Genomic DNA, 16,006 nt, shown 5'->3' with positions numbered 1-16,006 from the left:
ACAAAAAATTTCGTTGTTTTCCTGTCAATTATTCAGTTTTGCTCAGCCTAAATATTGAATAAATATCTGTATGTCAAGAAGTCATTGCAACTTAGAGCTTAGCTTATCTTCAAATTTAAAAAAGAACAGGAATTTTTGATGAAAGGAAGGATACTGAAGATTATATTGTGCAGCCATGGTTAAAAGTTAGTTAAACGCCATTCAAAAAACTGATTTAAATTACGCTGAAAACGCCGACTTGCGTCTTAGTTTGGACCGGAAACATTTTGAAAACAGAGCTTTTCGAAAGCGATGACAGCGCGATAATCAAGTGAATTCCCTGCCAAAGTTTTTCTCAAACACACGCCCAAAACGACCGGTGATTGTTGCATTTCCCAAATTTTTCCAACGTAGCGTGGAAGAAAACATTTGCTACGTTTTCAGACGTGGTCTGTTGAATTAATAATCTGTAACGCTGTTTCTTTTCTTTTCTTTTCTTTTTTTTTTTTCTGGAAAAGAGCTGGTTAAATTTATTCACGCAACACCTTAACTTTTTTTTTGTTTGCTTTCTTCAATTCACTGAATCCGATATCGCTCACTTAGACAAAAAGTAGACGAAAACAGTCGGGTTCGCTCGCTCAAGAGAAAACCGCATATTGGCCTTCAAACCGGAACGTACGTAAACAACAAAGATGTTTTCTGCATAATTTGACTTAATTGAGGGGTTTTAATGATGACATACGGTAATTTCATACGGCGAAGAAAATGAGGTATTTCAAATCCACCTGTTACCGGTAGTAACTTCTTATTAATTGTCGAGTGCTTTCGAGCACGTAAGAAGTCGTTAATACGTTCAGTCTTATTTTCAGACTACAGGAATCAAGGGATAATTACCTTTGTATTAGAAGACTGAACCGAAAAAAACTGTTACAAAACCTATGGACATAAAGTTCATATTTATGCTGATGGTTAAATTCAGATAATATATTTTTTAACAACAGCATTACATATAGTAGGAGATGTTTGTTAGACTATAACAAGAAGCCCGCATTTCGATTATTTGCCGTTTGAACTCCAACTTTTCCTTCCCTTTGAAGGTATTTGAAAGATCTGTCCTCAAAGATCACACAAAACGCAAAAAAATGGGCGTCAGATTAACTACTTTGCCGATTTTATTAACGAAAAATGCGCGCAGTATCATCCTTTTTAGGCGATATGATACAAACTAGACACATTTTACAGATCTCTTTTCCCATCTAGTGAGAAAATAGCTGGTTTTGATATTCTAGCTTCCTCTTCGTCTTTATTTATGGGCTGACAGAGAATTATTTTTAAGAACGTAGTGATGCTATAAGACGGCATTGCTGTAACGAAAACGTGCTTGACATGTCCAATTCAGGGAGTGTTACACTAGACAACGCCTCGTGCAAATTGCCTCGTAGATGCGCAACAAATTTGAGAAACAAATTACAAATAAATTCTGGAAAATTTATTCAAATGTTATTTCTGGAACACTTAGCGATGCATTAAGAACTTGAAATCTCCATGAAAATGGTAGCCTGCAAAAATAGCCGTCCTTCTTCGCTCCCGGCCCGAGTGGCGTTTCGCGAAACGCCACTCGGGCCGGGAGCGAGGAAGGATGGCTGTTTTTCGCAAGCTAAATAGTCGAGTGCTTTGTTATTAATATTCATGATTTTATACAAGGAAGACGTTGTTTCTATTTTTTTTATTTATTTATTTTTTTTTTATGATCTACAGGACGCAAAGGATAATTACCTTCGTAGCAGAAGATTGAAGCGAAAAGCTTAGGAACAACACATCAGCAAAACGTTCAAATTTATGTTCGTAATTAAGAGCATCACAGGTAGTAGACGATTGTTACGACTGTAACAAGAAAGCCTGCATTTTTCTTCACAAAGTTCACACAAAACACGAAGCAATGAGTCAACTACCTTGACTATTTTTTGAACTAAAATGCAGCATCATCTTTCTTTAGGCGATATAATACAAATTACACGCGCCTTTTACAGATCCCTTTTCCCATCTAGTGAGAAAATAGATGGTTTTGAGATTCCTTCATCTTCGTCTCTATTTAGATGCTGACAGAGAATCATTTTTAAGAACGTAGGGAAGCTATAAGATAAATGCATGTAGCAATTTGTCGGCCGGCGTTTTGTAAAGAATTATACGTCGGCAATCGTACCAAAAGCGAGCTCAGTCAATTGACCCTATGGCGCTGTTACACTGGGTTTTATCAAGCAACCTGTCTCGCAATTTTGTTTTGACAAAAAATTGCCCGATGCGGCAACATATTGCAGGTTTTTGAAAGGGATTCAAAAAACCTGCAACATGCTTGTCCGAATTTACAATGTTGCGTTGAAAACCGTCTCGTGATGGAATCAAATTCTACTTTTTGAAATGATTGCCCTAACTGACAAACGTTGCAAGTCATGTTCATTTTAGGGAGTGTCACATCTGACCACGTCTAGTGCAAATTGCCTCTTGGATGCTCAACGCAATTGGAAGGCAAATTACAAATAAATTCCGGTTAAGCTATTGAAATGTTATTTCTAAAAAACTTAACGCATCGAGAACTTGAAATCTCCTTGAAAATGTTGTTTTGTTTTGTTTGTTTGTTTTTTTCTTTTTATCTCAAAACCTGTTTCAGTATTCTCTCAGGCAAAAACTATCCTCAATTAAATACCGAACATTGCTAAATATAGAAAGCTTCCACGAAAGACAAGGAAACCAAAAATGACTGAACTGCAAGTTTTAGATCGAAAGAGAAGATGAGTTTTCCAAATTCATCATCAAAAAGTTTGAACCAAATAAGAGCATTTATATTTTTCCATGGGTCTTATCTTTTGCACTCTTCGCGCATCGTCAATTAAGGATCGAAATTACTCTCGCAAAAGAAGCAGACAGGAGATAAAAATGTTACATAAAATACTCAGTTATTTTTCTCCGCTTTTGTGAGTGATTAATGAAATATCGCGCAAGTTTTATTCGAGAAAATATTAACGTGAAATGCTCGGCGGAGGGCAGCATGTAACAAACTTGCGACCGACAAACCCGTTGCGCTTGGATTCCTGATCAAATTCGAAATTTAAAATTGTCGGCTTTCATGAAGAGGGGAAAATCGGAGTACCCCGGAAAAAAGCCAACGAGAGGAAGAGAAAGAACCAACAACAAACTCAACCCTCTTATGAGGCAGAGTTCGTGATAAGAACCCGGGAAATTGGTGGGTGTTAGGATACACAATTTCAGGGTGTATAAAATGGCAATTAGAGAGTATAAATTAAAATGTAAGGACAGTTTTGAACTCACCCTCCGAGTGCGTCGAACGAAACATTATTGAAATCCATGACAAAAAAACAACGAGACCAAAAACATTCATTTTTAAAGCGCAACGGATGTCTTCAGTTCCCAAGGCCTGTGGAAAATATCAAGATAATATTGAGACTGAACCAGCTGGAGATGTGTAGCTGAAATAACGCCTCCTTAGGAGTCAACGCTGTGTAATGAAGGATGGTGTGTTGTGTCTCTGTGGGTGGCAAACGTGCCAGCTGTGAGAGATCAACCATTCAAAGCTATTTCTGCGCATGCCAGTTTGACTCCTCCTGCTATTACTAAGACTTCCCGTTCAAATTACGCTCGTATAATGCAAGCTAAATATTTCGATCAGCGGTTTTGTCAACTACGCTTCCATCTTGCGCGCCTGTTTATAGGTGAATATGTTCTCAAATGAAATAAACGTTCCAAACTCATATTTTTAACAATCACATAGTTAAAAAAAGATAGAATTTCCAGGACATTTTCAGTGTTCCTCATCTTTGTTTTGTTTTTATTGAGTATTGAACATCGTGTAGTTGTTTCTCTCTTGAGTTATGTGTTTTTTTTTTGTTCAAGTTGGTTTGTGATGAAGCCTAAATTGGAATACAAAACCATTTATACATTCCTCGGTTTTGTTAAAGTCTGGACAAAGGGTAGGATGTTGAACGCGCACGTTACATTCTACAGCTCAGCATGCGATTGTTATAAATTAAAAGTTAGTTAATTAAACGCCACTCCAGCAACTGAATTTAAATTGATTCCTGTGGCAAACAGATTGTCCGGGTCTAATTTTGCCATACTCCAGAAAAATATATATTATCAGTCGTCAAGTGACCGTAACAAGACAAATACGACTATCTTTATTTTTCCGAAGACGTCTTATTTTGTGTTTCGGAAATAAAAACCAATCATGTTTTTTTGAAAGTTTTTTAAAAACCTACTGTTTCCATGGTATTCTCCGTGTTTTCTACGTTTGTTTTGGTATAGTTGAAAATTTAAACACAAACTTTCGTTGTTTTCCCGTGAAAGTTTTTTTTTTTTTTTTTTGCTCAAGGTGGCTCCTGATTAAGTTAGCCTAAATATTGAATAAATATCAGTATGTCAAGATGTCATTGCAACTTCGAGCTTAGCTTATCTTCAAATTTAAATAAGAAGAGGAAGTTTTGATGAAAGGAAGGATACTGAAGATTATATTCTGTAGCCACACATAAGATGTTTAAAAGTTAAAAGTCAAAGAACTGAATTTTAATTATGCTTCAGTTTTCAGGCGTCAAGTTAAGACTGGAAAGATGAATTTCATTAGACGGGAACATGTGGTTTAAAAAACTGTCACTCCTCGTGCGCAGCCAGTCCGAGTCGGCCAACTGCGCGTTAAAATAAAAAATCCTAAGGGGTCAAAAGAAAGGAGGTAGAGTTTGATTCCTTCTATCAAAGACAAAGGCTTCTTTTATAATCTTACTAAGCACAAGGAAATGGTTCTGAAGAAAGTTTGAAAATAGACGTGTTTATTATAGTGTGTTCACAGACGCTCTATTTTGGCTTGAGTAAAGTGTTAACCGTAGGGGATTTGAGTAAAGCCCGAACTCAAGGAGCTCGAAGGGTTGGTCCAGGGAAAAGATATTCCCGCCCTTACATCGCTCGCGCGCTCGAGGAAAAGTAATTCGTAGCAAAGAGATTAACGTCTTTTGCCAGACTATGGTTTGACTGAGAAAGGACAAGGCCCGAAACATCTGCTATAGACATCGCTTTTAATTTGGCATTGTGTTATTAATATTTACAACTTTTTAACTGTTCACTGTGCCACGCAGCAACTGATCCTTTTGGATTACAAATATTTACGTTTTTAACAACACGACTTATTTACAATAATTAAATGGCTGGATACCGCCACAGTAGTACCACGTCCTTTAAAAATACAGCTCGACATCTTTACCAAAAGAAAAAGGCAGTGGCTTTAAAAAGCTCTAAACTTATCTTATCAGGAAAACAAAAACGATTCGTGCAGACGGTCTGCTATAATAAACAGCAGGTGTGGAAACAGCCAATCGCGTGACATTTTCGAGAAACACCCGGAAGATATCCTGATTCCCGTCCCTTAACAGGCCGCCTAAAATTTCTAGTTTTTGCCATAATTATGAGAACCTAATTATTGGAAAAATGACAAAGTCAGTCATAAGAAGTCTCATGCCTGTTACTAGAGTAGTTTTTGAGTTTTCTGCCTTTGAGCATATCCATTTTAGAAGACCGCATTAAGCCGGCTTTGAACTTTTTGACTATCTTCGTATAAAATAATATTCTGTTGATTGAAGATAAGCTATGAGCAGGGGCGGGGCAGAAGACTCCTGAAATTTGCGTATCTGGATCATCCACCAAAAAGTGACGTCACATCCGGTTTAAACTGTGCCGCGCAGCTCCTTTCACAACGCGTTTCGATTGGGGAAGATTTTCCTCCATTCGCAAACCATCAGGTTCATGTCCTTTCTTACTGAGGATAGAAAGATGTTGCAGGCACATTTCTTCGACTTTTTAAGCAAAACTTTAGGCCAAAGAGAACAGTTTAGTGCTGTTTTGAAGGAAAATAAGGGAGAGCCTTCTGTCATGGAATGGCGGATTTTAAACATTTGCAAAACTTGTGTTGTTCCAACTTTTGGTTCTTATTGTTCGTGATTCGGTGATAACACTAAGTGCAATAGCCTATAATTTTAACAACAACCTGGATGAAGTATTGCTGGCCACAGTTTGCACTGTGTACTACGGGAGCATGTTTAACAGAAGCCGTTTTTTTCTAAAAGTGAACACAGTTGAAGCTCTGTATCCACTTGAGTGTGGTGGAAAATCGTACACTCAAGGTTAGTATCCTATTTCCGTATCTCTTGTTGAATACTTTTCTTTCTCTGTAAGAAATAATCTATGTTGAGAGCTAGAGTTCATTGTAAATGCGTGCTTTGGGGATATCAGATTTCCCCGAAAAGATCAACAAAGGGATGAAGCAGTCCAGATGAGACTTTCCTTTAGTCATCCAGTGGTTAATTGTATATTCCTCTGTATTGTCTGAACTGCAATGCCGACCTGGGGATCAACTTCTTTGGGCAGTTCAAAAAGAGGGGATTGGCCTGTTTAGGGTTAGCTCCCAATGGTATGGTATATCCTTACCTCTTAACTTTATCCCCGCTTTTGACAGGTACCCTGACTTTTTCTATTAGCTGCCAAGATAGAAAATATGTGACGTCACATCTTAATGCCTAATCCGGTTGAGGCGACCTCGTTCCCAGGGTCCTCTCTCTACCTCGAGAGCTAGAGAGAGGACCCTGGGAATGGTGTTGCGGTGAAAGCACGTAAATATGGCGGATGAAGTGTCTTGCAAGATAAGACATTTTGGTGTTTTTCTGTTTTTATCTACTCTTCTGTGGCTTGGTCTTATATTGCGGTAAGTAAGATTTAGTCCTCCAAATTGAAAAGGAACTTCCAGAATAATGTAAGAAGACGGAAGCGTTGTTAGAGGGTGAATTTGAGCACATGGCAATAAAATTTCATTTCATCGGGACAAATAGCGCCCAAGAGCAAACAGCTGTGCATATTTTTGAATCCAGCTGAAAGCTAAATTGTAGGGCTTTCATTTAAATTTTCAACAGGAGATCGAGTAACTGGTTTCCACAGGTAGGCAAAACTTCTTTATATTAAAGAAAAACTTTCCTCTAGATGGTGAAACCAGGCAGGCAAAATCATCCTCACATGTAGCCGGTCAATTTGCCCAGTGCTTGGCTCTTAATGAAACTCCCTGTAAATTGTTGATGTTATCCTTCTAATCAAATTATTACAATTCCCTGAATCTGATAATCCTGCATCATGATTGGCTACCCCAGCAGGCAAAATGGCACTATCTTGCCAGTGGGGGTTATGCACTGTGTCCCACAGGATAAAATTGTTCCTTATCACATATAATAACTCATATACCCACTTAACATGTTCGGTGAATATCGCTGAATATTGGCCTTGTTCTTTTTTGTTTGTTTACAGACCTTGACTCTGGTTTGGACCGTAAACATGCAAAAATAGAGCTTGACCAATATCAAGTCATCTTGACCTCATGCTTGGTCAATAAGCCATATGTGATTGGACTGAGTGGAGCACAATTCAGGGTGTTATCGCACGAGTGTAATTTCAAGTCCGACAAGCATGTAGAACAAGGTTGATTACTAATAACCCCATCGGTGACGAAGTCTTTAGTACAACCTTCTTTTAAACAAAAACACTTGGTAGTGTTTTCGATAGATTTTTAACACTGTAGGAAACACTGAGAATAAAGCCAGTAAGGCACAAGTAAGTGGTGTGTGAATCCATTATCCAATTACAAAATTTAGTTGTGACAGGATATACAGGTGGACACCCAAGTGACTGCACAATGAATGATGAGTTATTTGATACAGCTACAGTCGAAACTCGATTATCCGGACTCTTTGGGACTAGACGAAATAGTCAGAATAATCGAGGCTCCAGATAATCAAAAATATGGATATTAATGAAGAACAAAACTTTTTAGATAAAGCAACATTTAATCGTGAAGAAACACTTTACAAATCATTTGGGAAACAATATGGTCTACTGTCCATCTTGACCCACTCAACAGCTAGCCAATCAGAACTCATTCAAATATTCTTCATTAGTTACGACGCGTGTAAGTGTTGCTTTTGCTCTTTAAAAGCAATAGATGCTATAGTTTTCAAAAGAATAATTATTGCTACAGATCTTGATCATGACTAATAAATATTCATGACAAAATTGGGACTAGAGAAAAAGTCCAGATAATCGAGAAATCCGGATAATTGAGGTACAGATAATCAAGGTTTGACTGTACAATAATTCCTATATCGCAGAGTACAATATGCAAAACAGGTGATATGTAGAGTACAACATGAAAGTTTGTGTAGTCACTTAGACTTAAATTAGAAATGTCAAATGAATGTATGTAATGCAGTTAATGGTCACCTCATGCATGTACATTGTTTGTTCCCACAGAATGAAACACATCAAACTGAAACTCACTTGTTTGGAGCCTAGATTTTCATTACAGGACATGATGATATCAACATGGAAACTACTATTGGTAGGCAAGTGATAGCAAAAGCTATTAAAGCAGCTTTTTAAAATATAATGAGTTTTATCTTCAAAACAAAGCCACAGAAAAAAAGCTTACTTTAAATAAATGTAGAATGATACCAAAGAGGAGAATATTATATGATAAAGGGACCCAACGGACATGTTAAGATAAAACAACACTGATTTAGCGAGAGAGAAGATACAAACACATACAATGTAGATATGCAAGGGATAAATGAATTATTTTCTGAGTGACAGGCTGTCTGTAGGTGTTGGGACTGCAATGTAGTGGATAAAGATGGAGTGCATATTTCTGTGGGCTTTCTGATCATTTAGTTTTTGGTCCATATACAATGAGAAATATGCTATTAAATATACATTTGACGTATTTAATAATGTTAATTAAAAGCACACATCACATCATACCAAAAGTTGCAAAATGTCTGTTTGTTTGGACTTCAACCTATGCAAACATTGGGCCAAAATCATGATTGCTTGTGTTTACTACTGTAAGTATCCTGTTATGCTTTGCGTATTTTCTTTGCTAATGGACTTTGCAAGATGGCATCACAGAGGGTCCACTGACTATACTTAAAAAATTACCACGTAACCAGTGCATCTGACATTTTCCTATGAAAACAGCAAAAAGCTGAAAAAACTTGAGAAATTTCACCTTTCAACTTTTTAGGGAGAAGTGAAATAAAACAAAATTGACTTAAATGATACCCATGAGAAATCCTAAAAATACTCCACCTTATCTGGAGGGTTGGAGTGGTTATAAGTATTATTATTTTTGCTACACTGTACCTGCATAAGAACTAATAACACTATGCAGACAAAATGAAATAAAGTGGGTAATAGTTATTTCAATGTTGTTCAGCTATTTCAAGAATCTTTTGTTCCATGTTTGCGACTACAGATAACCTAGCCATACTGCTGATACTGTTGTTGGTGAATGTTCATTTGTGGGAGGAGGGACCCAAATAATTTCTTTAATTTCTTTAAGTATAATAACTTCCTTGACCATTTAGCTTCATGTTATTTAGTTATAACATTTGTTATTGTGGAAACTGAAGAGACACGGTGATCTATATGTAATGGTCAGTACACTGGACTGCATATGAAGCCGTCTTTGGTTTGTTTTTGGGCAAGACACTTTACTCTCAGTGCCTCTCCACCCAGGTGTGCAATTGGTACATGGTGAATTCAATGCTGGGGGTACCCCTACCTGTACATGGACTAGCATCTTATCAAGGGGGTGGGGGATGGGGGGCAGAGACGAAGTGCTTTTTATCATTTAACATGTACAGTATGCTTCAAAGAAATAGCATAAGCTGCTGTAGTGTTTTGGATCACTTAGCCTGACATAGATTCTACTTTAGCTTCATTGTCAAATCTCTCCCTTAGTAGGGTTGAAACTTTAAAAGAAGCTTATGACTCATTTTTAATTGTGTAGTTTGTAAAACTTAAGAGATGAAGGCTGTCATAAACATTTCCTGTTTCTTACTATATGTAGATTCAAAACAGACCAGCAACAATGAAAGCTAATGACAAGACATTTGATGTGCTGAGACTCAATATTAGGAGAAAGCATCACATTGAAACATCAGATTCCATATAAGTAAGTCACAATTTCTTTGTGTTTGGTTTCATGTACTACGAATGACACAATGTAGGTGGGATATTTAAACTGATGTTATGTGGCCATACTACGCCTTAGCCCTTTGGGCTAGGGTGTACAAAAATTCCTTAAGACTGCAATACCTGGGCTGCTGTTATTGACGAGTATTCTTTTGTGGGAGGAGGGATGCAGTAATCTACTGTTAAGCACACTGGACTGCAGATCAAGAAATCTGATTTTGAGTCAACTGGTAGGGTCTCTGCATTGTTTTCTTGGGCAAGACACTTAGCTCTCACAATACCTCTCTCCACCCAGGTGTACAAATGAGTTCTGGGTGAACTTAATACTGAGTGCTAACCCTTTGACAGACTAGTATCCCATGGGGGAGTAGTCCATAAACACTTATTATCACTTATATGTCACAGAGACTGGGATAAGTTGTAGTGGTTTGCATCACTTGGCCTGGTGCAGACTTAACCTTAGCTTCTTTGTCGAACCTTGCCCTTGTAGGGTTCACACTGCTAAAATTCAACTGTGGAGTTCTGTGAAACAGACAGACTCGCATCCCATCGGAGTAGAACCACTCAAGATCATCTAATGCAGCAAAGACTGGGATAAGCTGTTGTGGCTTAGATCACTTGGTCTGATGAAGACTTTACCTTACAACTGTACATGTACCTTCATAGTCCAAACTTACCCTAGTAGGGTTAAAACCTTAAAAATCTGATTACCTATTTTTGATTCTGTAATTTGTAAAACTTAAATGGTAACCGTTATTACAGTTCCCATTTCTTACTAGATACAGTTCATAACAACCAGAAGGCTGTGTGCTGAGAAAGATCCATATTGCAGCAGTAGATCCCATATCAGGTGAGACTTGGTGTTTCTTTGTGTTTTGTTGCAGAAGTTATCAGTTACTCAATTTTGCATGTAGCTGTGTTAAGAATAATGGAACATGATGCGTGCAGAAAATTAAAACAAATAGAGATGTTATTGTTTCACTGTTCAGCTATTGCATTGCACTGTGTTCTTGGACATGACTCACTTGTAACTCTCACAGTGCCCCCCCCCCCCCCCCCTTCACCCAATCATATACAAATAGATACAGGTTGAATTTCATACTGGGCCTAACCCTGCAACAGACTAGCATCCCATTTAAAGGGGGAGAGGGGGGGGGGGGGGGGCGAGTAGAAAGACTCCTTATCAGTTGATGCTACAGAAACTGGGATAAGGTGTGGTAGTTTGGATCACTTGGCCTGATGCAGACTTTACCTTACCTTCATCATCGCAACTCCCCCTAGTAGGGTTGAAACTTTAGAAATTTGATTCATGACTAATTTTTAATTGTGTTGTTTGTAAAACCTACAGTAATAGATCGAGGAATTCCATAAAGGTTAGAACATTTGCAGTTTAACTTCTCGCTAGATAAAAAAACAGAAAAGCAAGGAAAAGAGCTCTATGTTGAGACTCTAGAGGAGAAAGAATCAAATTGAGACATTGGATCCCTTAGTAGGTCAGTCACAATTTCTTTTATGTCTGGTATCATCTACTAGAAATAATAATAATGAGCACAAATTAGGCAGAAAATTAAAATGAATATAGATCAATCGATTGTCTCACAATTGTTCAGCTATTTCAACAAATTGTTGTTATGTGTTTGCATAACTTAGCCTTTCAGGGGTAAGGTGTTCCCTAAGACTACAATGGCAGGGGTATTGTTGTTAAGAGGATTGTTTTGTGGGAGGAAGGACACAGTGGTTTAATTACATGGTTAGTGTACTGGACTACAAGTCAAGTGATCTGGGTTTAAACCAATGGTTAGGGTCTCTGTACTGTGTTCTTGAGCAAGACACGTTACTCTCACACTACCTCTTTCCACCTAGGTGTACAAATGGGTACTGCGTGTATTTAATATTGGATGCTAACCCTGTGACACTAGTATCCCATCCAAGTGGAAGCTGTGGTGATTTGCATCACTTGGCCTGATGCAGACTTAACCTTACCTTCATTGTCAAAACTTAGCCCTACAGGGTTAAAAATAATATTATGTAAAAAATGTGATGGTTTACTTTTAGTTGTGTTGTTTTTGAAATAAAGAGATGAAGGTTGTCACAAAGGTTAAAACATTTCTTGTTTCTAACTAGATGCAAAAAAAGAAAAGGAAAAATAAAAGCTTTGCTGGGGCTCAAGAGGAAAAAGAATCAATTTGAGACATTAGATTCCTTTTAAGGTGGGTCACATGTAGGTTTTTAATCACTTGATAGTACCTTTACTAGGAATAACTTTACACAATACAAGCAAAGAACTTATTTGAACAGAGATGTTATTTCAAGAAACCTTTGTTATATGGCTAACTGGATACCCTAGCCCTTCAGGGTTAGGTTATACAAACATTCAGTAAGGGCCTATAATAATTGATCTTTTTGAGCCATTGCTAGGGGAAATTAGTTGTCTTATAACCTGCCCATTTTTTGGTTAGTTCAGAGTTATTTCATTTGTTTTAACGTTTTCGTGATCAGTAACATCAGTGATGATGTCATCAAGCCAGGCCTATGATCATGTGACTAATTCCAAAAAAATGCAAAGGCTTCTAGGCATATTACTTTATCAAGATTTTTCATTGATTTAATATTTTGATTTAAATCCTCATTTCGCTGTGCATAGATTTTGTTTCATTTCTACATGTATAAGGTCAGATTTTGACAGAGATTCAAGGTATTGAAAAATTTGCAATATTTTCTAAAACCGGAAGTGTCGCCAATATCTACCGGAAGTAGCCTTATAGCGCGTGCGCAGTTCCCTCTATCAGGGGCACTTTGATAACTTCAAACGAAGCACACGAAAGCCACACGAAGATAACTCTTCTTTTGCGCGTGTTTTTCTGTTTTTCCCTTATTTTGATTTTGTTTGACTGTACTTTTGTGAAACACATCGAAAAAAACATCTAAAATGTAACTGAATTTAAAAGCTATGGAACTGTTTTAATTTCCCAGGCTCAGGCACTGGAAGTGAAATTTCACTTCCTCAGCAACGCGTGCGAAGGCGCGCCTAAATCGGTTGTTGGGCCCCTCAAAGGGCCCTAGTCAGCCACACCTTTGTTCTTGTTTACATGCTAGAGTTTGGCTGTTTTATTTTATTCGGAGCATGTCGAAACGATGTCGAAATCACTGTGAAACTACTACAGATAATTAAACATCCTTTTAGGAACACAACTTACAGTAAAGCTGCATGTACAAGATTTCGCTTCACCATGCAATATGAACAATTTCGATTACATCGAAAATAGCGGAGGCTGACTAGGGTCCGAGGTACTGTTGTTGATGATTATTCAAATTTTGAGACAATAGGTCTAATTGGATCAACAACCAATTGCTTTCCGGTTCATGTATCAATGCTTCCTTAGCTATTAAGTCTCGTGTGTGATAAGCTTAAAATTTCTCCTGACATTCTCAAACATAATCATGAAGAAACAATAAAGAGGATATACATGCCGAGAGTAATCTCAAAAAGGAATTGTCTAGATAGATCAAAATTTGTTTTTTTGACTAAGAACTCTGAATAAGGACAAAGCAATGAAAAGAAAAGTTATGAACTTGACTATATTGTCCTGATATTTCACCAAATACTTAGAACGAACTAGTCTATTAAGCAGGGATAAATTCATCTTCAGGAAGAAAATGCAAATGTTGCTCGTTTAGTCAGGAACATTTTGTGCCATCGCAAGTAAAGGTTAATTTTTGAGTGCCATATTTTGGCCGGTGCCATTTATTTCGTGTTGCTGCTTGTCCGCGTTTTAAGTTGTTCTTGATATCATTATGTAAACTCCGTGTATTTCTACATGATGATGATAAAACCAAACGAGTGCATTCCCAATGACAGAATTAAACTGTAAACTCAAGTCCAGAATACACTTCATGTATATTTTGTTCTTTGGGTGTCAGTATACCCATTGTTAATTGAACGTTTTATTTATCTTTCTTGCAGCCTGCCATCTTAGGTGTACATGCAGCGACATTAACATGGAAAGAAGCAAAGGAAAGCAAAGAACTTCGCTTAGATGTTTCTTCACGTTTTAAAAGTTTGGTAGATTTACAAGACAAAGTTTATCTCGACGGAGTTTCTTTCGACAAGATTGTTAGGGCGGAGCTCGTATTAGTGATTTGCAATGTAAAACTCAAGAGTCAAAAGAAGGCATTGGAATTACGCTCCAATTGTCTAGTATCTAAAGCTGAACAGAGTAGTGGGAGTCAGGAGCTAACATTGTAAGATAATGGTTTTGACACTGACTATTTTTTGATGTTTTGTTTAAGACGTTTCGGCTGCTGCTTGAGCCTTCGTCAGTTGAAATACTAACGTTAGTACGCGTGATTCAAACAACAGCACATCGAACGCGCGCGGAGGAAAATTCCGCGTGAAGTTTCAAGAAAACGTAGCGCGAGACTTATGCGCGTGCCAAAGACTTGTAGACTTCTGGGATGGCGATGTGGTCATTTCCAGATTGCGAATCCTTTATTGACATCCAGGCTTCCAAGAAGAGACTGTGAACAGTTTGTTCCCGCGACCGAAAGCTCAGGAAAAGTGTTGACCGGCCACAATCTGGCACAGTGTACAAAATCAGTTGCACCAACTGCAGTTTGTATACTACGGTCAAACTGAACGATCACTGAAAACTCGGATTACAGAACACAAAAGGGCTGTTTCTATGTTCGACTGTGACTCCAAGATCTCCTGCCATGTCCACGAAAACAACCACAAAATGAATGTGGGAAGTGTCAGAGTTGTTGGACACGAGGCCAACTTTCACGAGCGACTCTTCTTGGAAGCCTGGATGTCAATGAAGAATCCGCAATCTGGAAATGACCACATCGCCATCCCAGAAGTCTACAAGTACAAGTCTTTGGCACGCGCATAAGTCTCGCGTTACGTTTTCTTGAAACTTCACGCGGAATGTTCCTCAGCGCGCGCTCAACGTGCTGTTTTTTTTTAAATCACGCGTACTAACGTTAGTATTTCAACTGATGAAGGCTCGAGCACCAGCCGAAACGTCTTGAACAAAACATTAAAAAAATTGTCAGTGTCAAACCATTATCTTGTAATGTCTAGTATTTACCAAATTGTCTCGCATCTTGCTAGTTTTCGAGGAAGCCGTGAAGCTTTACGATTAAGGTAGAATATTGGCATTACCTGGATTAGTTTTTGGTATAATATTAGCATTGCCTGCATTGGTTTTTGCGAATTCCCGAATTTTCAGCCTGGAAGTCTCGTTGAAATTACTCTCTTATCGTCAAGTATCTGTTTAACAAATTAACTGAACTCTCTCTAGTTCGCGAGGACATACTGTATCGATGAAAAGGTTGCGCTTTTGAAAGGACAAGAAAAAAGTCGAAAAGAAACCAAGTCTTCAAGGGGAAAAAGTCTGCAATTTTAAATGGGGTCTAGTTTTGAGTCGAACATATACTGAGTCTTTGGGCCGAAAAAATCTTGCACTTTGTAGGATTTTTCCCATCAAAATTCAAAATACATGCTTGATTTCTGGCTAGACTCTGTTCAAAAGCCCAGAATGTTTTTTTTTTCTTTTTGGCAACCCTACATTGTCAAAAAATAGTAAAAGTGAGCCTACATTTTGACTAGTTACCAGGCCCTTTTAAAAGCGCAATTTTTTATTTTGTTTACTGACTTGAAATTGAAATTGTACTGTAACAACAACCTTTTCCTTGAAATTGTTTGTAAATGCAATTACAGTATTAAAAAGTCAATAAAAGTTATATTGAAGACGCCTGTGTAATTGACCTCTATTTGCTGTAGCATTTTTATTGTCTTTAATATTTTTAACAATGCTAAAATAAAGTACGTAGTCAAAACCGCCACTTGCTGTTTTCATTTCATTTAACTTTATTGTTGCGCAATAAGCAGCTAATTAATTAATTAATTAAAAACCAGTTACTGAAATTATATTTAAAAGTATGAAGGATAAAT

At 37.6% G+C, this 16,006-nt stretch overlaps 1 protein-coding gene across 6 annotated transcripts; it reads left to right on the top strand.

Annotated features, from left to right (window-relative positions):
- Window positions 1-6,619: 6,619 nt before the first annotated feature.
- Window positions 6,620-15,804, top strand: LOC149104778 (uncharacterized). 6 transcript variants are annotated; one of them, XR_016201216.1, is made up of 6 exons: window positions 8,054-8,420; window positions 9,926-10,030; window positions 10,813-10,900; window positions 11,456-11,543; window positions 12,175-12,260; window positions 14,015-15,804. XR_016201216.1 is itself a non-coding variant. In XM_089271023.1 (5 exons), exons 1-4 carry the CDS (start codon window positions 6,654-6,656, stop codon window positions 12,257-12,259), a joined length of 330 nt encoding a protein of 109 aa, XP_089127149.1. In that variant the 5' UTR covers window positions 6,620-6,653; the 3' UTR covers window position 12,260; window positions 14,015-15,804. The 6 variants fall into 6 exon arrangements, 2 of the variants coding, with proteins under 2 accessions (XP_089127149.1, XP_089127151.1); XR_016201214.1 differs by lacking the exons at window positions 12,175-12,260; window positions 14,015-15,804 and adding an exon at window positions 6,620-6,739 and having other exon boundaries at window positions 8,329-8,416; window positions 10,830-10,900; XR_016201215.1 differs by lacking the exons at window positions 12,175-12,260; window positions 14,015-15,804 and adding an exon at window positions 6,620-6,739 and having other exon boundaries at window positions 8,329-8,416; window positions 10,830-10,900; window positions 11,399-11,543.
- Window positions 15,805-16,006: the final 202 nt, after the last annotated feature.

The sequence above is a fragment of the Orbicella faveolata genome, unplaced genomic scaffold, assembly GCF_042242905.1.
Source record: "Orbicella faveolata isolate gen_17 unplaced genomic scaffold, um_ofav_v1 contig_34, whole genome shotgun sequence".
NCBI classification, from domain to species: Eukaryota; Metazoa; Cnidaria; class Anthozoa; order Scleractinia; family Merulinidae; genus Orbicella; species Orbicella faveolata.
The sequence above is the reverse complement of the archived record's forward strand: the minus strand, read 5'-3'. Positions and strand labels throughout refer to the sequence as shown.